Source organism: Piliocolobus tephrosceles, chromosome 19 (genome assembly GCF_002776525.5).
Source record: "Piliocolobus tephrosceles isolate RC106 chromosome 19, ASM277652v3, whole genome shotgun sequence".
Lineage (NCBI taxonomy): Eukaryota > Metazoa > Chordata > Mammalia > Primates > Cercopithecidae > Piliocolobus > Piliocolobus tephrosceles.
The window spans coordinates 11065342-11089067 of record NC_045452.1 but is presented as its reverse complement, the minus strand read 5'-3'; the positions used below and the strand labels follow the sequence as shown (position 1 = coordinate 11089067).

The following is a 23726-nucleotide window of genomic DNA, read 5'->3' as shown; positions in this document are numbered from 1 at the left end:
CTCCCTCCCCACCCGGGGCCTGGTGAATACTCAGCAAATATTACATGAGCCATCAAATGATTAAATTGACTTTAGTGCTTCTGTTGGTCTGACCAGCACATATAGCCTTTTTCCCCTACAAATGACAGTTACTTCCTGGCTTTCATCTGAAATTGCATTAATCTACCCCAAAAAGTGAGCTAAGAGTATTTTATTAATTTTTCTAACTTTATAGGGAAATGGCTTCATGAACACCTATAATTAAAAAGAAAAATAAGTGAAAAGATTATGTTTTAAAATCACACAAGTAAGGCCAGGTGTGGTGACTCACACCTGTAATCCCAGCACTTTGGGAGGCCAAGGTAGAAGGATCACTTGAGCTCAGGAGTTTGAGACCAGCCTGGGCAACATAGTGAGACCTCATCCCTATAAAAATAAAAATAAAACATAAATAAAATAAAATCACACAAGTAATCAAGGAATTCCAATTCTAGGGACAACATCTTGTGCTCTGGTGAAAGGCAGGGAGCAGGGAAACCAAGAGAAGGTGATATATGACTGAAGTGAAAAATCTGAGAGACATGAAACACACTGGCTGACTCTCTCATTGGTCTTGTTTAAAAAAAAAAAAAAAGTCTAAGCCGGGCGTACACGCCTGTAATTCCAGCACTTTGGGAGGCTGAGGTGGGCAGATCATGAGGTCAGGAGATCGAGACCATCCTGGCTAACACGGTGAAACCTTGTCTTTATGAAAAATACAAAAAATGAGCCGGGCGTGTTGGTGGGCGCCTGTAGTCCCAGCTGCTCGGGAGGCTGAGGCAGGGGAATGGTGTGAACCCGGGAGGTGGAGCTTGCAGTGAGCCGAGATTGCACCACTGCACTCCAGCCAGGGCGACAGAGTGAGACTCCGTCTCGGGGGGGACAGGGGGGAGGGGAAAAAAAAACGGTCTATAGTGATTTAACGGAAGTCAACGATTTTCAGCTAACCAGACAGCTCAATTGGGCCTGGTGGCCACAGCACCTGCAGTGCTCAGCCACATGAACAGCTAGCATGTCAATCAGGGGCAGATGAAGCAGGGCATTCTCTGAGGGTGTAGTGTAGAGTCACACAGGGCAGCCGGTTCGCAAATGAGTTCAGAGTGAGGACCTGGGCCTTTCTGACCTAAAGGCCATGTTTGGCTAAAACTGGAGACCACAAATTCATTTTTTCTGGCTAATAGAAAGGTTGTACCACATGGTTGAGTTTATGGTAAAAAGAAAAAAGGTTTGTCCAGTAAATGTCATAAACCACATGTACATAATGAGATTACACAGAAAATTCATCTTGCTGAATGAATTCACTTAGAATGAATTCTAATTCATTAGAATGATACTTATAATTTGTGCACATCACACACACACAAGATCATACAAACACTGGAACAGCGACAGTGGTTCTCCCAGGTCCACAAATCCCATAACATCTCACTTTCTGGGGCAAGTCTCTCTGAAGTACAGAAAACCCAAAGAAAGACAAGATAGGAGTGATCCCATAACCCAAATTAACCCCCAGGAAGAATACATTTTTATTCTTTGAGCCTACCTTGGCCTGGACAGCGTAAGAAGCCAGGAGCACAGAAGCCTCGGGAGGGCAGTAGATCTTTTCATCTAAAATCTGCTTCTTTACCTGAAAGGAGCAACAAGGGGGACATGACATTGTGTGCGTGGAAGTGAGGTGTGTAGGCTGATCACAACAGATGGCTGCATGGCATTCTAATGAGGGAGGCCAGAGCAGCCTGTTAATAATTTTCTGACAAAGGGTACAATATTTTTTTACTGATGCAGACAGGTGGAGAGTTCAGTCACAGAAGTTACTGGTATGACGGCTATGCATAAAAACCCCCTTATCTCTTCTCTTCATGATCAATGCTGAAGAGTAAAAATGGTCTCTGTAGTTACAACAGAGGCTGTGTGACAGAGCACCGTGAACCCAAGAAGTGTCAAGAGCAGCTCTGGGGGTGACTGCAGCCTCAGCCCCTTTGAATACACACGGCCCCAGAGGAAATGGATCTACTTTTAAGTATTAACACAAGACAAAAGTCACCAAGGCCACTGAGTTATGACTGCAGAAAAAAACCATCACTCTCAACGTGCTGCTCTAAGGGAAAAGGAAGCAATAAAATTTGATCGATTCAACTTTTAAGTACACGTGAGGTCCAGGAAATATAATTCTTAAGCCATAATGTTGAATTAACATATTTCATTGCACTTGATTTTCTTAGAATGGTGCAACTTGGCATGTTCCAGACACAGAAGCAAGACAACGGCATGACGTGGTAGGGGGAACATTGAAATAAACACAACAGGAAAGCCAGCTCTCCTCTCACAGATGTCAATAGTCACCGGATTCATAAAAGCAGTAAATTCTGCCTTGCTCAGTCATAAAAATGCCTTAACATTTCAGTATGGGGAAAATCAAGCCAAAGTCACACAAGAGACAGGCAGTGCTTCCAAGTGCTTACAAGAAAGCCATTTCTACAACATTAGGACATTCTGGGACCTAGGAGATGATTATGTGCTTTCGTTCAAACACAAAAATTCTTCTCAGGTTTTAAAAGCAATTTTACATTCTTAAGAGAGAAAATGAAACCTGAGATGTTTCTGAAGCAGTGAAACTTTCTAATCCCTTGGGTTCATTTCCAAAAAGGGGGAAAAAGCAACACTATAGAAAAACTGAAAGAGTGTCCCTTTTTTTTTTTTTTGAGAAGGAGTTTCGCCCTTGTTGCCCAGGCTAGAGTGCAATGGCGCGATCTCGGTTCACTGCAACCTCCACCTCCTGAGTTCAAGCGATTCTCCTGCCTCAATCTCCCGAGTACCTGGGATTACAGGCATGTGCCACCGCGCCCGGCTAATTTTATATTTTTAGTAAGGATGGGGTTTCTCCATGTTGGTCAGGGTGGTCTCAAACTCCTGACCTCAGATATCTGCCCGCCTTGGCCTCCCAAAGTCCTGGGATTACAGGCGTGACCCACCACGCCCAGCCTAAGAGTGTCCCTTTGATTTGAAAACATCCGAAATAAATTTGTCACCTCTTTTGCATGCACACACACACACACACCCACCCAGACCTTTTTAAAAAAGAATTTAGGGGGTCTTATTATATTTAACTTAATATTTGCTGAACACAATATACTGAGGCTAAAATTAATTACAGGAGGGCTATGTGACAGACTACCCATCTATCTCCGGGAAATCACGTAATTAATGCCCCTACTGCCATCTTTTACATTACTGAAACCTTTGAGCACACAAATAGCCCCCGTGCCAATCACTGAAAGTGGCCATGAAACTGGGGAGCCACTCTGACCTGCAGTAAGAACATAAGTGAAACTGATAAGGTTTTCATTCTCAGACCAGTTCCCCTCCCTGTGCCTCTGAATGGTCAACCTGTAATTATGAATTTCCTAATTTCTTCAATTCGGTTGGACAATTACTTATGGAATGCCTACTGTGCACTTAATGAGCCTTGCCTTTAAGGGGCTTACAATCTAATGAGGAAGTAAGGAAGAAACAGGACAATTAAAGACACGCATAGCATGAAGCATGATGTCTGAAGTACCACATATGGGGGACAAACTGAGTGTCACTAGAACCCTGAAGTTTTCTCTTTTTGTTGTAGACAGAGTCTCACTCTGTCACCCAGGCTGAAGTGAAGTGGCTCAATTTTGGTTCACTGCAACCTCTGCCTCCTGGGTTCAAGTGATTCTCCTGCCTCAGCCTCCTGAGTAGCTGGGATTACAGGCATGGGCCATCACGCCTGGCTAATTTTTGTATTTTTAGTAGAGATGGGGTTTCACTATGTTGGTCAGGCTGGTCTCGAACTCCTGACCTTGTGATCTGCCCACCTCGGCCTCCCAAAGTGCTGGGATTACAGGCGTGAGCCACCATGCCCGGCTGAAGTTCTCTCTTAATGAGAGTGGATTTTAAACTTTTGGAAGAACTACTGCTTTATACGACTCTCTGTTTAGCCTTCCTTTGAAACGATTGAGTACTTTTAAGTTAGCTAGAAGAAAACAGGATCCATTTTCAAGGAGATTTTAAGTTAGGTAGCTACTTGTATCCATTCTTCACCATCACACCTTCACAATTTCATCTGACACCAATTTTCATCACTCAAGTATAGTTCTGTTCTGAAGACTTTTTTCCATTACAGAACCAAAGGAGCTGACTTTCCAGAGGTAGAATATTTTTGCAATACAAAGGTGTTTGTGGTCAACTCTGAGGCCAACTCTGCAACCATTCCTGGGCAAGTTCTCTCAGAACTAGGGGGTAGCCTGGACTGATGTACCTGCAAGAAAAATAAATGTTGTGTGATCTCCTGAACCAGCTCCTCTTCGGCATTCTCAGGATAAAATTTGGCCAGGAAGTGAAAGGTGACTGGTTCTTCCTTTGAAACATCATGATCCAGTACCTGCAGAATTGCAGAGCAAAAGACAAACACACTATATTGGCATTTCTTCCTCTGCGCTACCCTCAAAGAAGCTTTTGCAAGGTGTGCATTAAATTTTTTTCCCACTAAATTTATCACATTTCCTGAAAGTTGTGATTCTACAGTTTGAAGCATTCACAAAGTCATAAAGAGGTAATATTCACTTCCCATGGTGTTTCCGAAACAAATTTATCAATAGCCCCAAGAAGTGAGTAGAGCTAGGATTAAGGCATAAATGTTCTCAGGGCCACAGAATAGTTAAAAACTAGAAATTTATCATTCAGTAGTCTTGGGCACTGTCCTTTATGGTAGGTGGAAGGTTTTTTAATTATCTGAAGTAGTGGAATCTTCCTTTATTCTTTTTTCTTGCTGCCTACTGCCAATATTTAGGTCCGGGTTAGAATACAGCTTAGAGGGCCGGGCTGGTGGCTCACACCTATAATCCCAGCACTCTGGGAGGCCGAAGCGGGTGGATCACTTAAGGTCAGGAGTTCAAGACCAGCCTGGCCAACACGGTGAAACCCCGTCTCTACTAAAAATACAAAAAAATTAGCCAGGTGTGGTGGTGGAAGCGTGTAATTTCAGCTACTAGGGAGGCTGAGGCAGGAGAATCTCTTGAACCCAGAAGGTGGAGGTTGCAGTGAGCCAAGATTGCGCCATTGCACTCTAGCCTGGGCAACAAGAACAAAACTCTCTTAAAAAAAAAAAAAGAATACAGCTTAGAGATGATGAACTAGATCATTATGAAATCATCTAAACATTAACTGAGCAACAGAAGTAAAATGTGTCCATCATGGCAACCCTTTGTTTCAAGCAACCTCCAGAGATGCCCCACAAAATACTTGAAGCACAGTCTGTAAACCACTGCCTTTAATCTTCTAACAATTCCATTCACCCCTGTAAAGCTTGAACTATCTGCTCTCCAGAGTGAATTTTTTTTTTTTTTTTTTTTGAGACGGAGTCTCGCTCTGTCGCCCAGGCTGGAGTGCAGTGGCCGGATCTCAGCTCACTGCAAGCTCCGCCTCCCGGGTTCACGCCATTCTCCTGCCTCAGCCTCCCGAGTAACGGGGACTACAGGCGCCCGCCACCTCACCCGGCTAGTTTTTTGTATTTTTTAGTAGAGACGGGGTTTTATCGTGTTAGCCAGGATGGTCTCGATCTCCTGACCTCATGATCCGCCCGTCTCGGCCTCCCAAAGTGCTGGGATTACAGGCTTCAGCCACCGCGCCCGGCCCAGAGTGAATTTCAAGCCACAAACATGCCATGTGACAGGCTACAAGGCTCCATTAACATGTGTCGTAATGTATTTCCCTTGAGCAGCAAGTTCCATGGCTCCTGGTGCCCCCAATCTAATATCCATTTGGCCTACACTCAGCTATGACTAAAATTCACTTTGCTAAGAATCATGAAAAATATACAAAAAGTTTTGCTGTCTTTGACACATAACTCTCCACGCTCTCTCCCAAATTCCAGATGGCAATGCCAAGGTGATTCAAAATCTGGTCTATGACACCCTCACTGACAATGGCCCCCAGTGGCACTTAGATGCTCATGATTATTGGGAATTACCATCGAACTTACAACCAGCAGGGATTCCAACGTGATGATTTAGATTACTGTGTACATATCTGAACACAATTTGAACACTTAAGCTTTGAGTCAAAGTGGTAAAAAAAAAAAAAAAAAGAAAGCTTTCATTATTTATCATGCTCAGGTAGGCAACTGGGGGGCATCATTTGGGGTAAGAATTAGACATTGACTTACTTTGAAGTTCAGGTGTCTTTTAGGAGTTACTGACAAAAGCATACAGTGCTACTCCCAACCTGCTTTTCATGGCTAGGTAGGCAGGTCAGTAAGCAAGTGTATCTCTGTGTGAATATATGAACCCATGCAGAGGGCAGTTCCCTTAGGCAAAATTCATTTCCAAGCCACATTAAAATTGCCAGGACCGCCGGGCGCGGTGGCTCAAGCCTGTAATCCCAGCACTTTGGGAGGCCGAGACGGGCGGATCACGAGGTCAGGAGATCGAGACCATCCTGGCTAACACGGTGAAACCCCGTCTCTACTAAAAAATACAAAAAACTAGCCGGGCGAGGTGGCGGGCGCCTGTAGTCCCCGTTACTCGGGAGGCTGAGGCAGGAGAACGGCATAAACCCGGGAGGCAGAGCTTGCAGTGAGCTGAGATCCGGCCACTGCACTCCAGCCTGGGGCGACAGAGTGAGACTCCGTCTCAAAAAATATATAATAATAATAAAAATTGCCAGGAGCCCAGCTTGCTTTGCCATGCTTCAGAAGCCCCAGAGAATCCTGAGGACAAAATGGACATTCTTTCACCCTGGGGACCAGGCACTCTCTATTCCTTAGATAATATTAATGACTAATTCACATCAGACTATGGTGTTTCTCAAAAAGACTTTTAAAAATTTCCTAAAGAACACAAGCCCCAGTACTCTCCAAAAGACACAAATTTTTTTTTTTTTTTTTTTTTTTTTTTTGAGACAGAGATTCGCTCTGTCGCCCAGGCTGGAGTGCAGTGGCCGGATCTCAGCTCACTGCAAGCTCCGCCTCCCGGGTTTACGCCATTCTCCTGCCTCAGCCTCCCGAGTAGCTGGGACTACAGGCGCCCACCACCTCGCCTGGCTAGTTTTTTGTATTTAGTAGAGACGGGGTTTCACCGTGTTAGCCAGGATAGTCTCGATCTCCTGACCTCGTGATCTGCCCGTCTCGGCCTCCCAAAGTGCTGGGATTACAGGCTTGAGCCACCGCGCCCGGCCGGTTATTTTTAAGTATAAGAAGATAACAGTAATTTTTATTCATAAAGTTTTTATTCATTAACTGAAAGGCATAAAGCCAGAAGCAATCAGGCTGGTAACAATGGGTAAAGAAGCCAGGGCCAGCAGCAGTCTAATCCTGGTAACTTCTGCTTGCCCAGGAGAGCCTGTGAGGAGTAGGAAACCAGTAGCATCTCCAGGTCCTGCTTTCTGCATGACTTAATTCAGGAATGTGCCCCCTTCTCTACTACACAGCTACAGTGCCCCAGTGATGAGCCGGCTCAGGGAAAAACTGGAAAGCACACGTCAGACCCGCTAGTTTCATCGAGATCTAGCCCAACCTTCTTGTCCATTTTGAGCCAGGCCACTGTGTCCTTGATTGTGTACTGCAGTCCAAAGAACCAGGTTTCTCGGAGCCCCAGAGTCCGGCACACCAAATCAAAGAGGTCCTTCCCTTTCCACTTCATCTGCAATAACAAACCAATGGGGAAGGACACTGTGAGCAAAAATCATAATCCACTTGCACAAAAACCTTTTCTCTGCACTCTCCCACTCTCAGATTCCAAAACGTGGGGATGATACTAAGACAGCTGATGAGGACTGAATTCCTAAATAATTTTAAAGCTTCCTTCACAAACCCATGAGTGGGAAAATACCAATTAGAGCTTAATGGCTTAATCACTGCAAAGCATACACAATGCATCCCTTGGACAGTTCCTTACGGATTTTAACATCCCCAAAGCTGCTAATTGAGGAAAGCTGGTAAATAAGCATCCTCATTTAGGAGAGTCTAGCCTCTTGAGTTAACTTGAAGAGATAGCTAGCTTCTAGGGACATTCATTTCCTTGAAATTTTGTTGATTTTTTTGTAAAATCATTATTTTGCCCTTGATAAAAGGCTAGTATTCCTTTAAATAAGACTGGTTTTACTACAAGTTTTTTTTTAATGTAAAGAAATTATAATCAAAGTCGTAAATCATGGAGAAAAAGAACCATGAGAGACCAGATAGTTCAATCACAGGTCTCTCCTATCAAGGATGCCTAACTGAGGCCAAAGGGGAAGCTACTCACCCAGTCACCCAGAGCAATTTCAAACTCCTGGTATCTAAATCCAGGTGGTGAACAGATACCAATATACTGTAGTGTGTTTATCCTATAGCCTCACTTTCAAAAGAACCTGAAGCAATGGCTACTAAACTCTTCTCAGCTATTCCATCTGCAATGTGGAAAAGCAAGTTCAATGTCTTAAGGGAAGAGAATGGCCGGCAGCTTAGTAAATGTTGCCACCTAGTGGCTTTCAAGTTAAACCACCCAGGATGTTCCCATACAACCTCTTAGTTACTGCTTGCCCCCTCCTTGCCCGAACCACCCCTAAATATCAGATGGACATTCAAATACAAACTCGAGTGCATTAGGATCATATGAGATGCATCACAGAAATGGTGGTCATGAAAGAGTAATCTTTCAACAGACATGGGAAAAAGGAGACCACTCAACTGCAGAAGCATCCATCCCTTCCTGCCCTCATTAGAAATCTCCACTCAAAGTCTTGGTACACTGAAGATGTCTAATGAAAAGAAATGAAAAAAATTCTTAGGCAGCCGGGCGCGGTGGTTCATGCCTGTAATCCCAGCACTTTAGGAGGCTGAGGCGGGCGGATCATGAAGTCAGGAGATCGAGACAATCCTGGCCAACATGGTGAAACCCCGTCTCTAGTAAAATACAAAAAATTAGCAGGCATGGTTGCACGCCTGTAGTCCCAGCTACTTGGGAGGCTGAAGCAGCAGAATTGCTCGAACCCAGGAGGCAGAGATGGCAATGAGCCGAGATTGCACCAACTGCAGTCCAGTCTGGCGACAAAGCAAGACTCCGTCTCAAAAGAAAAAAAAAATTATTAGTGTTTAGAGACTTGCTATAAAACCAAGAAGGGAAAAATAAATTAGACCTCTAATACCTGATTGGTTTTTGCTAAAACCTGATTCTACAGAGAAGTTTTCAAGTAGGCTTTTTATTTTTAACACATATGAATGAACAGTGGGTTCTCTACAAGGTACGCAACAGGAAAGCCCATTCCTTCTCTGTGTTTGCAGTCAAAGTCAAGCAAAGCAGCAACCTAGATGGAAGAATATCAGGACTGCAGCAGACAAGTAGTTGAGATGCATACTGGTTTTCATCTTTTAGCAGCGCCGTTTCTCCTATCCTTCAGCTTCTGCCCTGTCTCCTCCCTGACTATAGTGGGGCCACTGCAACACCATAAAGATTGAGATCTTTAGGGATTATTTTGAGAAGAATAAAAGAAAATGATGAGTTTTATTTTTAACAGATGATCTCCCTCCTTTTTAAGGCTGAGTAATGGGCACATCCATTTCCCAGTCTGACAATAAGACAAAGGGCTTTTTAATTCACCAAAAGTTTTAATTTCTATAGGCAGACCTCACTGAAGAAGTGTTATTCTGGAAAACTAGAAGCTTCAGGATGCTGATTATCCTCTTGTCTCTATTTTAAGGCAGCTCTAGTATATAAATTATAAATGACTACCTTGCTACAAGATAATGTAACATTAAAGAACAGGCATTCACTTGGAAAAGTTAAACACCCCAGGGTTGAGAAGATCAAGGTAACGATTCCCAGTCTGCTGTAACTCATGTTCATGGCGGGGCCGGGCTTTGGCAAGATGGGGCTGTCTGCAAGGGGGGTGTGCAGTGCATAGAAACAAAAACTGCCACGGGAATGATGAGCGAATTTCCTGATTTGGGAGTTTAAATTCTCCAGCATAAAATTGTATTAATGCGGTTTTCCTGTATTCCCTTCTACCTGGTTTTTAAAATGCAAAACTGTCTTTGTTGAATGCAAAAAGACAATGTACTTGTCCCCCTTGGCATTTGCAACACAGTGAGAAGTGCATCAACTCTGACACCAATTCAGAATGCCCTACTTAGATTTTTAACTTTGACACAAAGGATCGTAGACTATCAAGAGTTGGAAATGAGCATGAGCAATTGCCTAAGGTAGACTCATCCCCTTTTTGTGCAAATAAGGAAACTGAGTCACAGGATTCTTTGCCAGCTGACAAAGCACACACTGGCCTTTTTCATGGTGATCTAACATAGGCAAACCACAGACCCTAGAGTGCCTCTTTTCCTGTTCTGTGGGGTCCCTTTGTTCTTGCTGTCCAGCACTCCCCAGACACCTTTTCCAGTAAGTAACCAGTGTTTGAAACAAAATCCATTCTCAGAAGAGTCAGATATTGCTCATTTACAGCTCAATGTGAATTAAGCCTGTTACCTCCCACTTACTCTTTCAACAAGGATTATACAGCACACCCTACATGCCAACCAGTGTTAGACACTGATGCTACAAAATGGTGGAAGCAGTGTTTTGCAGGAGAAATAGGCAAGACCTAGGTCAGAGCAGGCTTTAAAGAGCAAGTGAGAGTTAGATGTAGGAGAGAAGGAAGTAAGTCTTTTTTAAAAGTCATGCTTTCTACAGGAAACTGCTAGTCATCTGGTAGAACCGAAACAGACAGGAGGTACATGGCGGGAATGGGGCTCCATGTGAGACCAGGTGGCTCGACTTCAGCCAAAAGCCACGAAGTCTTTGAAGATCCTTGAGCAGAGGAGTCATAAGCTCCAATCTGCATTCTGGATGGGCTCTGACAACAGGTTGGTGTATGAGTTGAAGGAAAGGTGCCCTGGATCAAGAAGGCCAGCAAGTAGGCCAATCCCTGACATAAGAAAGGCAGTAGAAGGGAGAGAAGGCAGCCTGAGAAACGGAAAAGAGGCAGAGTCACAGAACAGGTGCCTGAGCAGGACCAGAGGAGACAAAATTAAGAGGGACACCTGTGTGTCTGGCTTGAGTACCAGGTGGTTCCACTGAAGGAGAGAGGGAATCAAGGAGAAGCAGCAAATCTGGCAGGGATAGACAAGCAATTAAGTTTTAGACAAGAGGAGTGAAGGTGCCTGAGGAAACCAAGTAAAGACAGCCAAACATATTTTATTTAAAGCCCTAATTCCACTTATAAACTAAAAGGTTGTCTTTAAGCAATTAAGAAGTTTTCCTGTTTGGTTAAATCTAACTTCAACATGTTGTTACCTACATCAGGTTCCACTTTTCAACAAGCCCTTCCCCAAATGCATGAGGTTTGCTCAGTCTCCTAATTTGGGTTTCTACTTCCTTAAAAAACAAGCACCATTGCAGGAGGATCACGAGGTCAGGAGATCGAGACTATCTTGGCTAACATGGTGAAATCCCGTCTCTACTAAAAACACAAAAAATTAGCTGGGTGTGATGGCAGGTGCCTATAGTCCCAGCTACTCGGGAGGCTGAGGCAGGAGAATGGTGTGAACCCAGAAGGCAGAGCTTGCAGTGAGCCGAGATCATGCCACTGCATTCCAGCCTGGGTGACAGACTGAGACTCTGTCTCAAAAAAAAATAAAAAACAAGCACCATTGGTCACAGTTGCTCTGGGTGGTTCTCAGGTCACCCTGGGGAAAGAGGTCTTGGGGTGTGGACGGGGCTTCCAGATGTCGGCCAACTTGCCAGAATATGACCAAGCTCATCTTCAGTGTCATCACTCATCCATTACACCATGCTGATGCTGTGAAGTGACTCACTGTCCTCTGAATATCTCCTGAGACTGTAGGTGCCTCAGCACAAGGGCAGTATTAGTCCTCTTTCTGCTCCCCACAGTGCCCAGGCAAGTGTGTACATACAAGACATGGCAAACAATGGCTGTCCACAGGATGGACTTGACTACTTCAAAAACTCAAAATTCAAAGACTTAAAGCCAGTTAACTCCCGCTCACCCACTTCTTCCACAAATAGTGAACACACACATTGTGTCCAAGCACTGCCCAAGGTACAGGGGACAGATAGAGAATAAGAAACAAGTCTCTACTCTCAACGGACTAGGACATGAACTGGCTGGGAACAGATAATCACCTCCTTCACTGCACACATAAAACCCCAGGAGTGGGCTTTCAGCACTACAACACTTGTGAGTGCCACCACAGGGACACTCAGGGGCTGTGGGAACCTCCTATCCTGGACGGGTAGGGAAACGACATCTAAACTGGTTCCTGGTAGAAGAGAGGAACCAAGTGAAGACTAGGCTTGGGGAAGGAGGAGCAAGCAGGTAAGTTATGTTCCAGGCAGAGGGAATAGCATATGCACAGGTCTAGAGGCAAAAAAAGAAGTCAGTCGTCCTTACATGAAATGGGAGTAGGATAGTTCAGTCTGGCTGGAGGATAATGCTGTGTTTCCAAAAGGACCAAAACTACCATCTAAAATCAAGAACAAAAAATAATAATAAAATAAAATAAAAATACCTAACATCAATTATTTGTCAACTAACTCTACCTCTCTCATCTGAACCAAAAAACACAGAATATCTGGTGACCATTTTCTCCATTCTCCCAAGTATGGAACACACTAGTACCATTCTAGAAATAAGAAAGAAGTTAAACTGTTACCTAAGATGGGTGCCTCAGCACATGAGGGCTTAATCATTCCAGGAACTAGTCTAAAAGGAATATAGATAAGTGATGGTTATCTACCATTGGTATGAATCTCTGCACTGTCACCGTGTGACCTTGGGCAAGTGACTGAACTTCCTTGTGCTTTGCAATGGGGATAATAAACAGAACCCATCTTAGCAGACTGATCGAAGGATTAAGTGCACTGATACATTTAAAAACCCTAAGATAGTGCTTGGCCCACAGCAAATAAATACTCAGTAAGGGGTAGTTATTGTTCATTGTAACTCTGCCTCCTCTCCTTAGATTCTCAAGTGGCACTGTTTAAAGCCTCCCAGCCCTGCTTCACACCAAGGATGATGGATGACAGATCACAAAGGGCACCATCAATTCTCACTGAGCTAACCATACTATCACTCATTTGACAAACTTTTATTGAGCATCCACTACGTCCTGGTCATTGTGCTCAAAACAGGAGATAAATGATGAATTGAGGACAAGACACTGTCCCTGTTCATGTCTGACAGGGAAGACAGGTAAATGGACCACAAAAAATGCAACTTGGTAAGTGCTAACAGAACAGGGTGCTGTGGCAACACAACTTGGGCGTGGGTCTCCGGGAGTAAGGTCTTTCCTGAGGAGATGCTGTTTGAGCTGTGTCTTGAAAGCCAGGGGGTAGCTGAGCTGTGGTGAAGGGGCTGACAATAGGGAGGTCACGCCAGCCGGAGGGAACAGCAGGTCTGCCACTTGGGTCCAAGCTGTTGCAAAGTGAAGGAATGTTCTTTGCACTTTTCTAGTATCTGACAAACAGCATAATTATCCTATCTGCAGTACTGAATGTTCAATGCAGTACTGAATATGCAGCTTCAGCCCAGTGCGTGTGACAGCTCTGACTCTCCACGCTGATTAGGAACTGGGTTGTTCAGTCACCGATTCGAAGCAGTGATGCATCCTGTAACAACACCTGCGGGGCTCCAAGAACCTAGGACTAGCGGGATGAATTTCATGTTTATTTTCTGGTTTAAAAATGTCCTTTTTGGATACCTGATGGCACGTAAGGCTTTCAGGCTCTGCACTCATGCCACTTGAGGGCCTTTTTGTTAGGGTTTATCATTTTTCCTCAACATGTTGCCAAAAGAACAGCTCCTGGTTCTGATTAAACGTTTATTTAACCCCATTGCTTTTCACCCAGCCAAAGTGTTCAAACTTACTCTGGATCCACCACAGTTCCCTGCCTCATCTCAGCCTAGTGAAGAAGAGGGAGGCTAAAAGGCAGATGCTCATTTTGCAGAAGGAAAGAGAGAGGTGGAAAGGTGACTTGCGGTGAGAAAGGCAGAAAGCACAAATGTGGACTCCAATGCCTGGAAGCTCCCTTCCACAGACCTCCTCCTCAAGGTCCCCTTCATGCATAGAGGCTAATGGGAGGAGTCTGGAAGTCCGATGCTTCTCACCTTTGTGGCTGTGCTCACCCATTACTTTAACAGGCTGCAGTGCTATTTCATAGATATATACTTGTGCCTGTATCATAGATAGATGTGTATGAACTTTATAAACAGGACTAAGTGCTGTCAGCTTGCTATTTTTTTGTAGGAGCTGAATTTATGAGCTTTACCCAGAGTGAAGTGCTCGTAATTTGTCAACCTAGAATGTTTTAAGTAAATAGCACTAAACACTTATGTTCCACAGCAGGAACATAGCTGGAATGCAGTACTCCTCTGTTATAGGAAGCAACCAGCACCAATAACCTGCAGGACTGATTGAGGTCTATTAACCAGGGAAGCATTAGGAATAACATCTACTGAACAGCCATCTTGCAACTGGCCAGGTTGAGACTCAACCCTAAAACTGCCATTTGTTTTTTGCTTTGACAGCTGCATTTCTCCCACTGCTTTCTTTGGGACATACAGCCATCAACAATCGAATCCTGGTAACCGCTGATACAACAGTGCGGGATGAGTAAGAAACCAGACCCACGGGACAAGAAAAGGCCACAGTTTGAAAAGGACAACTTTCTTGAAGAAAATGAACTGAATTTGGCTACTATATATGAAATGCCTAAGTATTAGAACCTATGGAGAAATGTTGACTTTAAAGAGAAGACTAAAATATGGAAAAAGCTAAAAGAGCAGCAATATTCCATTTCATAGAGGTCCGGTGGGCTAAATTATCAGCCACACAAAGAATGCTGTTTGACTGGCTGTCTCCTCCGCAGAAAATGAAAGAGAACCGACGAACTCAGCATTCACTTAGCAGTTTCTTCTAATGAGCCCACAAGCTGCCCTAGCATTTACCATAAAAATTGTCAAAAGGTTAGCTCCCATACAGATAGAGCAACAAAAGGAACGGCGCCTCCCCAGGCTCAGGACATGTGCCACATGTCTGCCATTATTTCAGAAACAGAAAACAAAGGATGATGTGATTTCCCCTCTCAATGTTTATCCATAACTGACTTCTGCAGTCATAGGTGACCTAAGAGAACAGGTTTATAGGAGACTTGAGAATTTAAGATGCTAATGTACCAGATCCAAACCTGAATACAACTTTTGTCTGTTTTGAAAAATAGATGCCAGGCCGGGCGCGGTGGCTCACGCCTGTAATCCCAGCTCTTTGGAAGACGGAGGCGGGCGGATCACAAGGTCAGAAGATCGAGACCACGGTGAAACTCCGTCTCTACTAAAAATACAAAAAATTAGCCAGGCGCTGTGGCAGGCACTTGTAGTCCCAGCTAGTCGGGAGGCTGAGGCAGGAGAATGGCGTGAACCCGGGAGGCGGAGCTTGCAGTGAGCCGAGATCGCGCCACTGCACTCCAGCCTGGGGGACAGAGCGAGACTCCGTCTCAAAAAAAAAAAAAAAAAAGATGCCAAATACCTCAATGTACAAGAAAAACACAATGGAGAGTTATAAAAGTAATTTTGCTGTGCAGTAAGTGAATAATAAATTCCATTAAAATCTATTCTGATTAAGCAAAGAAGATACAAAACTGCAGTAACGTACATCTAACAATGATACTCTCAATTCAGGGTATGGTATCACCACACAACAAAAGTTGTTCTTGCGTCTCATGATTAAACCGCAAAACCACCATGCCATTTCCTTTCATAATTAAAGGACACACCACACCTCAACCATTATTCTCAACGTGAGGTAAAAAGAGATCCTCCAAATAGAAATAGATCATGGGTCAACACCTGTGAAAAGAAGTGCAGGGAAAAAAAATAGATCGTAGCAAAAAGAGAAAGAGAGGGAGAGAGGGAGACTTTTGTCCTCTGCTCTACCAATCTTGAACCCTACATCCTTCATTTAAATCTGGGCAAGATCTCACATAGGTGGAGGCTGGGCGCAGTGGCTCATGCCTGTAATCCCAGCACTTTGGGAGGCCGAGGAAGGTGGATCACCTGAGGTCAGGAGTTCGAGACTAGCCTGGCCAACGTGGTGAAACCCCGTCTCTACTAAAAATATAAAAATTAGCTGGGCGTGGTGGCGCACACTTGTAGTCCCAGCTACTTGGGAAGCTGAGGCAGGAGAAGTTGCTTGAACCTGGGAGGCAAAGGTTGCAGTGAGCCGAGATCACACCACTGCACTCCAGCTGGGGTGACAGAGCAAGACTATCTCAAAAAAAAAAAAGATATCACAAACTTGAAACCCCCTCTTTGCAAAAATCCCAACTCTAATCTCTTGCCCTGTCAGTTTCTGCCATAATCAACTACAGCAAGTAATTTTCTTCTCCCAGTTCTCCAATCATCTGTTATTATGCCAAATCTATTTAAATTATTATCTTCAACTCTTCATCAATTGTTTCCTCCCTCCTTCAACCAATTACTCTACCTTATTACAACCCAGCCTATGTCCTCCCACATCAGCAAACTTATGTGCTTCCACTTATTTGTAACCAGACCTTTCTAAGATCCATCCCTTTGTCTTCCTGTTGTCCACACCCCCCAATACCACATACATGAATCACTATGGGCTTTACATGTATTGAAAAATGAGGTACTTGTCTTTCCCCAAGTTTTCTGTCTTTCCTCCAATTCTGCAGATCACAAACTCCTTGAAGGGAAGGGTATACACTCACTCACACACACACACACACACATACAGATTAAGTCTCCCAGAACCCTGGCAAGTGCTGCATAATCTGTGGATACTCCATAAATGCTTGATGCTTGTGGTTGGCTGATGATGTTGATGATAATCATGATAACTAGATGAGGCTTCTGAGCAGAACAGTCTTCTAAGTAATGATTGCGATGAAGCAAGAATTTATGACATTTGTTATTAAAAATGTAATTGCATAATTAGGCCTTAAGGTATATATTTTACCCCTTTGGTGACACATACTGATTTCCTCTCTCTAAAAATACTTTGGCAAGGAAATCTAAATCTCAAAGAACCAAAGAAGAAAATTTTCCACAGAACAAAGGAGACTAGTAAGAAACAAATCACAGCACCTTGGGAAGCCACAAAATGGAGCTTTTAAACTCTGATAAGTCTTTCAAAACCAAATGAATTACAGTTTTTTAGGGGGAAAAAGGCCTTATGCTTGCAGTTTCTGGCATCTTTCCCGCTGAAGTGCAGAGCAGTTATGGGAGCGGCAGAAACCCAGCAGGGAGGTCTATATCCTAGATTCTCTGCCTCGACCACACACAAGTCTATGACTTGGGTGTGCCATGCAGCTCAACCGGGTCTCAGTTTCTTCATTTGTAAATCTCTTATGAGCCATGCAATCACCATATTTTACTATGCTGTAAACAAAGAAGATTCGCTTCAAAGTTGACTGACAGATGACAAAGCAAAAAGAAACAATACAACCATGGTGCTATAAAAGCAATACAGTCCCCACAAAAGCAAACACAACAATCTCTATCTTTGGAATTTAGCTCACAACATGAGAGCAATCATAGCTCTGTCAAACAGCTATAAAACACCCAAACTGGCTTTGCTGGGTAAGTCACTTAACCTCTTTGGGTCTTGGCTTCCATAATCATCCAGTGGTCTTTCAGGATTAATACCACTCTCTGAGTCTATGAGCTTGACATGACTTTGTATAAACCATGCAGCACTTTTTCATTGCTACAATAATTTTCTTTTAATCCTTTAACATCTCATTCTGTATCTTAAAATCATTTTCAGGGATGTAAATGACTTCACCTTTAGTTTATGTGTGGATTCACATTCTTTTCCCTCATTCAACGTCTGCTATTATGTTCCTTACTCCTAATAATCATGAGTTGACTGTATAATAATGAACTCTCTGATGTAGTAAAATTGGGAATGATAATGCTGCTGAAAAATAGAAGTTATTATCAACTAGCATGTTATTGATATTCAGTAATTGGCAATAATTACAAATGTGTGATATACTGAGAATAATTTTGCAGAGCACTACAAATAGGAAACAATAGGAAATTCAGCACAAATAAGGCACAAGGTTAAATTTCAAATGCCTAAACATCAGGTAACAACTACCAGACTATGAAACACAACTCCTGACTAAGTATCAACCAACTGATCACTCCTGCCCTGGGCAATGTAAAAATTGTGGTTAGTATGTAACAATGCATTCCTTCAAAAAAGCTCCCAGAACAACAGAGCTAGAGCATGATCTATTCACGTAAACCAGCTTCTATAGAACCCAGACGTTTGCCTGGAAATAAATTTTGAATATTCTGTTTCTAGCTTGACCTTTTGATTAAGTTTCATGGTCATCAATGATAATAAAACTGACTTTAATAACATTAGAAGGTATAGGCATGAGTGGGTAGGACTGGTAAAAATATCTGCAGATGGGGCCAGGCGTGGTGGCTCACACCTGTAATCCCAGCACTTTGGGAGGCCGAGGCAGGCGGATCACGAGGTCAAGAGATTGAGACCATTCTGGCCAACATGGTGAAACTCCGCTCTACTAAAAATACAAAAATTAGCTGGGCATGGTGGCATGCGCCTGTAGTCCCAGCTACCCAGGAGGTGGAGGCAGAATCACTTGAACCCAGGGGGCAGAGGTTGCCATGAGCTGAGAGGGAGCCACTGTACTCCAGCCTGGTGACAGAGTGAGACCCTGTCTCAAAAAAAAAAAGTCTGCAGATGGATAAGAACTACTGTGGGCTGAACACTAACATATTTATGAGACTGATTTAATCTCAAAATCAATATGATTAAGATAGTAGGGAGATGCACTGTTGGTGAATTTAAAACCACAGATCAGTCGAGATACATTTAGTAATTACTCCGGGCTTGAGTTTTAAGTTTATCTGAATGTCCAACTATCGAAACTATTGAAACAAGGCTAAAACAGGCGAGGTGGAGGGAAAAGCTATAAGCAACATAACTCACTAAGAGAAACTTTATATGAATTTTTCAAAGCTAGGTTCAAATTTGGCAAAGAAGCAAAAGAGACAACAGCAGCGAGAGTTGGAAGAGAAAAGGCTGTGTCTTTAGAAATGATGCAGTCTGGCACCACCTAGTGGTGCCACAGAGATTCCTGCACTAGGACAAGCACCTTGAGTCAACACGAGTGACTAAAGATTTCATCAAAATTTTTTTCCCTTAAGTCAGCACTACTTTGGTAATAAATTTTGATGCGCTAAAAATGTCCTAAAACATGTGGATTTAGAACCTAAATTAGACAAAGCACAGACAGGAGGACAGAACACATCATCCTGTAACAAGAATTGAGAAGCCTCATCACCAGCTGGCTAGAAAGATTAGCAGCTCGGAGAAAACTCAATTCTGGGTTTTTAAAACCCAGCACTTTAGTTTATGAAATTAAAAATAAACAAGCACCAAAAATGTTCTTGGACAGGAATGCAAAACTAGCATGAATAATTGGAGAAGTCATCAAAAACAAAGAAAAAGAAAATTTTCAAAATGACATACTAGGGACAAAAGAATGCAGAACAATTAACTATGGCAGAAATCTGACAAGAATCCTGCTATCACCGTGGACATCAAGCTAAATAGAGATTTATTACATAGCACGTTACAAAAAAGAAGATGTAGCCAGGTGCAATGGCTCGCGTCTGTAATCCCAACACTTTGGGAGGCCAAGGCGGGCGGATCATGAGGTCAAGAGATCGTGACCATCTTGGCTAACATGGTGAAACCCCATCTCTACTAAAAATACAAAAATTAGCTGGGTGTGGTGGTGCACGCCTGTAGTCCCAGCTACTCGGAAGGCTGAGGCAGGAGAATCGCTCAAATCTGAGAAGCGGAGGTTGTAGTGAGCCGAGATCTCGCCACTGCACTCCATCCTGGTGACAGAGCGAGATTCTGTCTCAAAAAAATAAAGAAGGCCGGGCATGGTGACTCACGCCTGTAATCTCAGCACTTTGGGAGGCCGAGGCGGGCGGATCACGGGGTCAGGAGATCAAGACCATCCGGCGAACATGGTGAAACCCCGTCTCTACTAGAAATACAAAAAAATGGCCGGGCGCGGTGGCTCAAGTCTGTAATCCCAGCACTTTGGGAGGACGAGACGGGCGGATCACGAGGTCAGGAGATCGAGACCATCCTGGCTAACATGGTGAAACCCCGTCTCTACTAAAAATACAAAAAACTAGCCGGGCGACATGGCGGGCGCCTGTAGTCCCAGCTACTCGGGAGGCTGAGGCAGGAGAATGGCGTGAACCCGGGAGTCGGAGCTTGCAGTGAGCCGAGATTGCGTCACTGCACTCCAGCCTGGGCGACAGAGCAAGACTCCGTCTCAATAAATAAATAAATAAATAAAATAAAATAAAGAAGATCCTTCAACAAGAATATGGCATAAGGTGAGTTCACTTTATTTGGACTAATAGAGGGTCTACAATTATAAAGGCATGGATAATCTGAATAAGGTTCAAAGAAAATGAAGTCAATGATTAAAGGAGAAAATTCACAGTGCTTCTGGCATGAGACACTTCCTGTTCCCACACTCCCAGCCCATGACAACATAAATAGGTAATATTTCTCAAATGCTTACTACGGGTCAGGCCCTGGACCAAGTGCCTGTTAAGGTCCACCTCATTCATGTCTCAAAACAACCCTGGCCGGGCACGGTGGCTCACACCTGTAATCCCAGCACTTAGGGAGGCCAAGGCAGGAGGATCACTTGAGGTTAGGAGTTCAAGGCCAGCCTAGCCAACATGGTGAAACCCCATCTCTACTAAAAATACAAAAATCAGCTAAGTGTGGTAGTGCGCTCCTATAATCCCAGCTATTCAGGAGGCTGAGGCATGAGAATCGCTTGAACCCAGGAGGCGAAGGTTGCAGTGAGCCGAGATGGTGCCACTGTACTCCAGCCTGGGCGACAGAGGGAGACTCCGTCTCAAAACAAACAAAACAAAAAACCCTATAAAAAAGATACTATTATTCTCATTTTATAGATGCAGGAACTGAGGTTTAAAGAGCTAAGTTCAAGGTCACTTGGGAAGCAGGTAGCAGCAGCAGGGCTTTTCCCAGGCCAATTTACCCCTTTCATCAGGGCTGTAGCTCTTATGCTTTAAGCAATATTCTTCCTGTCCTGTAGCAGATTTTCTCATGCCTATACACTCAAGTCTTGAGACGACTTCCTACCAAAGAAGGAAACATGAAAGGGAGAGGAGCACCGTGAGCCTCTTCTGCCCAGATCACCTAAAATAAGATGCTAAAGCTGAGGGCCTTTGAAAGTGAGTTCTTCCCCTCATCTTTCAGAAGAACTGAGGCCTGGGGGAAATAAGTGATGTCACACGGTCACATGGTGGAGCTCTGTCTAGAAGCCTGGTGTTCAGACATCAGTTTAGGGATCTTGATGGTTTTACACAAGGAACACCCTGATTGCATGCAGGAACCAGACAAGAGAAAGTGCACTGACTTCCTGAGCTCAACTCTGGCCAGGCTTGACCCAAATTCCCTTCTGCCTGGCTGACCTTGGAGACTGAGGATGGGCTTTAGACCTCAGAACCTCCTGAATCTTGAGCCTAGGTCTTCTGCTCATTCTTGGTCATGGAACAGCCTGATCCCTGGATTCACTCGAAGCTTACATCTGCCTAGTTTTGTCCCAGCCCCTAGTGAGTCCCACTGCTGTTCAGGTTTCAATGTGATACCTCGCCCAAAGCATTTGCCTTCTAATTGTTTCCAATTTCCAACCTCTCTCTCCCCACCCCAAACCCCAAACATTCCAAATCATTTTGCATGCCAACCATTTTAAATCACACTCCTAGTAAAAACTTCAAAGCTCTTCATCGCATCTGATGAATACAAGCCTCTTTAACCTGGGCTTCATGAGCCTCCAATATCTAGCTTGAACCTACCAATTCACACACATCTCTAGCTGGGCACGGTGGCTCTTGCCTGTAGTCCCAGCTACTTGGGAGGCTTAGGCAGGAGGATCACTTGAGCCCAGCAGGTCAAGTCTGTAGTGAGCTGTGATAGCACCACCGCACTCCAGTCTGGGTGAGACCCCATTTCAAAAAAAAAAAAAAGAAAAAGAAAAAAAAAGGCCAGTCGTGGTGGTTCACACCTGTAATCCCAGCACTTTGGGAGGCTGAGGCGGGCGGATCACAAGGTCAGGAGATCGAGACCATCCTGGCCAATATGGTGAAACTTTGTCTCTACTAAAAATACAAAAATTAGCCGAGTGTGGTGGCACACGTCCATAATCCCAGCTACGGGAGGCTGAGGCAAGAGAATTGCTTGAACCTGGGAGGTGGACGTTGCAGTGAGCAGAGATCAAGCCACTGCACTCCAGCCTGGGCGACAGAGCAAGACTCTGTCTCAAAACAAACAAAAAAAAATACAGGCTCTTCCAAAACTGAACTGTCAGTGAGAGGGAAGCGGATTTTAAAAGTTAAAGATATAGTGTCGTCTGAACAGACAACTAACTTTTCAAAATCTGTACATGAAAGAGTCTCAGAATAAAGATGTTACCAATTGCTATCTAGGTGGGCATACCAAATGTTATGAGAAGACACCAGGCTGAATACAGGCAGGAGCATTCTGACTATGTTAAATACGCAACAGGACAATGCTTAACTCTTATAAAATAAGCCTCACTTTAAGCCAAAGGTAAGGAATTCTCATTATATCATGGGCAAGTGAAAATGACTCACTTACAGAAAATGTCCACTTGATTCAAAATGACAAACTAGACACTGAGGCAATGTAGCAGGGATCATTAGTCATGTCATTCACCCGGCAAAAATGTAAGCCACTGGCAAGCTTACAAAATGCTTTTGAGATAGTATCATACACCAAATGCAATAAAATAATGCCATAGACAAACAGTTGTTAAGTTGAGGAAGTCCTTCAAAGGATCTCTTCTTTCCACTTTCTTTTTCCTGTTTACCAAATACCTAAGTTCTCTTCAGGTTTCTAATCTTTTCTCTCCTACTCCTCTTTTGCACTTCCTATTTGGGTAGCATAGGATAGTGGAAAAAGGGCTGGCCTGAAAGACAGATGATCTGGCTTCAAATCTCAGTCCCATCACTTAGAAGCTATGTGGTGACCTTGGGCACAAAGAGGAGGAAACTCTTGAGCATAGCCTAGAAGGAGAATGAGTATAGTTCTGCCAGGCAACAAGTGAGAATGGCATTCCAGGCAAAGAGAACAGCCTATGCAAAGATGTGGCAGAGTGAAGGAGGGACCAGGACAACAGGCCCAGAGCAAGAGGGTACGTGAGGACATAGAGGAGAGGCTGAGAAGGTGAGCAAGCCGTGACAGGCACTGAACTTCTTTTCTTTTTAAATTTATTTTATTTATTTATTTTTTGAGGCAAGGTCTCATTCTGTCACCCAGGCTGGAGTGCTGTGGTGCAATCAGGAAGCTCATGGCAGCCTCGCCCTCCCAAGTTCATGTGATCCTCCTACCTCAGCCTCCCGAGATGCTAGGACCACAGGTGCACACCACCACAACCGGCTAATTTTTGTATTTTTTGTAGAGACAGGGTTTCGCCGTGTTGCCCAGGCTATTATTTCTTTTAGATAACAACCATTATATATAGCATTTACCTTGTGTTAGGTACTATTCTAAGTACTTTACCAGAAATTACTCAAATTTAATTCTTGTAACACCATGAGGGAAGAAT

At 43.9% G+C, this 23726-nt stretch overlaps 1 protein-coding gene across 3 annotated transcripts in view; it reads right to left on the bottom strand.

The window, feature by feature from the left end:
• Positions 1–23726, bottom strand: part of NF2 (neurofibromin 2) — a 100008-nt gene that overhangs the window by 55095 nt on the left and 21187 nt on the right. For all 3 annotated transcript variants that reach the window (XM_023190668.3, XM_031934581.1, XM_023190670.3), the window contains exons 2-4: positions 7560–7685; positions 4307–4429; positions 1562–1645 (exon numbers count right to left, since the gene is read on the bottom strand). In XM_023190668.3, coding sequence (XP_023046436.1) covers positions 1562–1645; positions 4307–4429; positions 7560–7685 — 333 coding nt within the window. The remainder of the gene's footprint in view (positions 1–1561; positions 1646–4306; positions 4430–7559; positions 7686–23726) is intronic.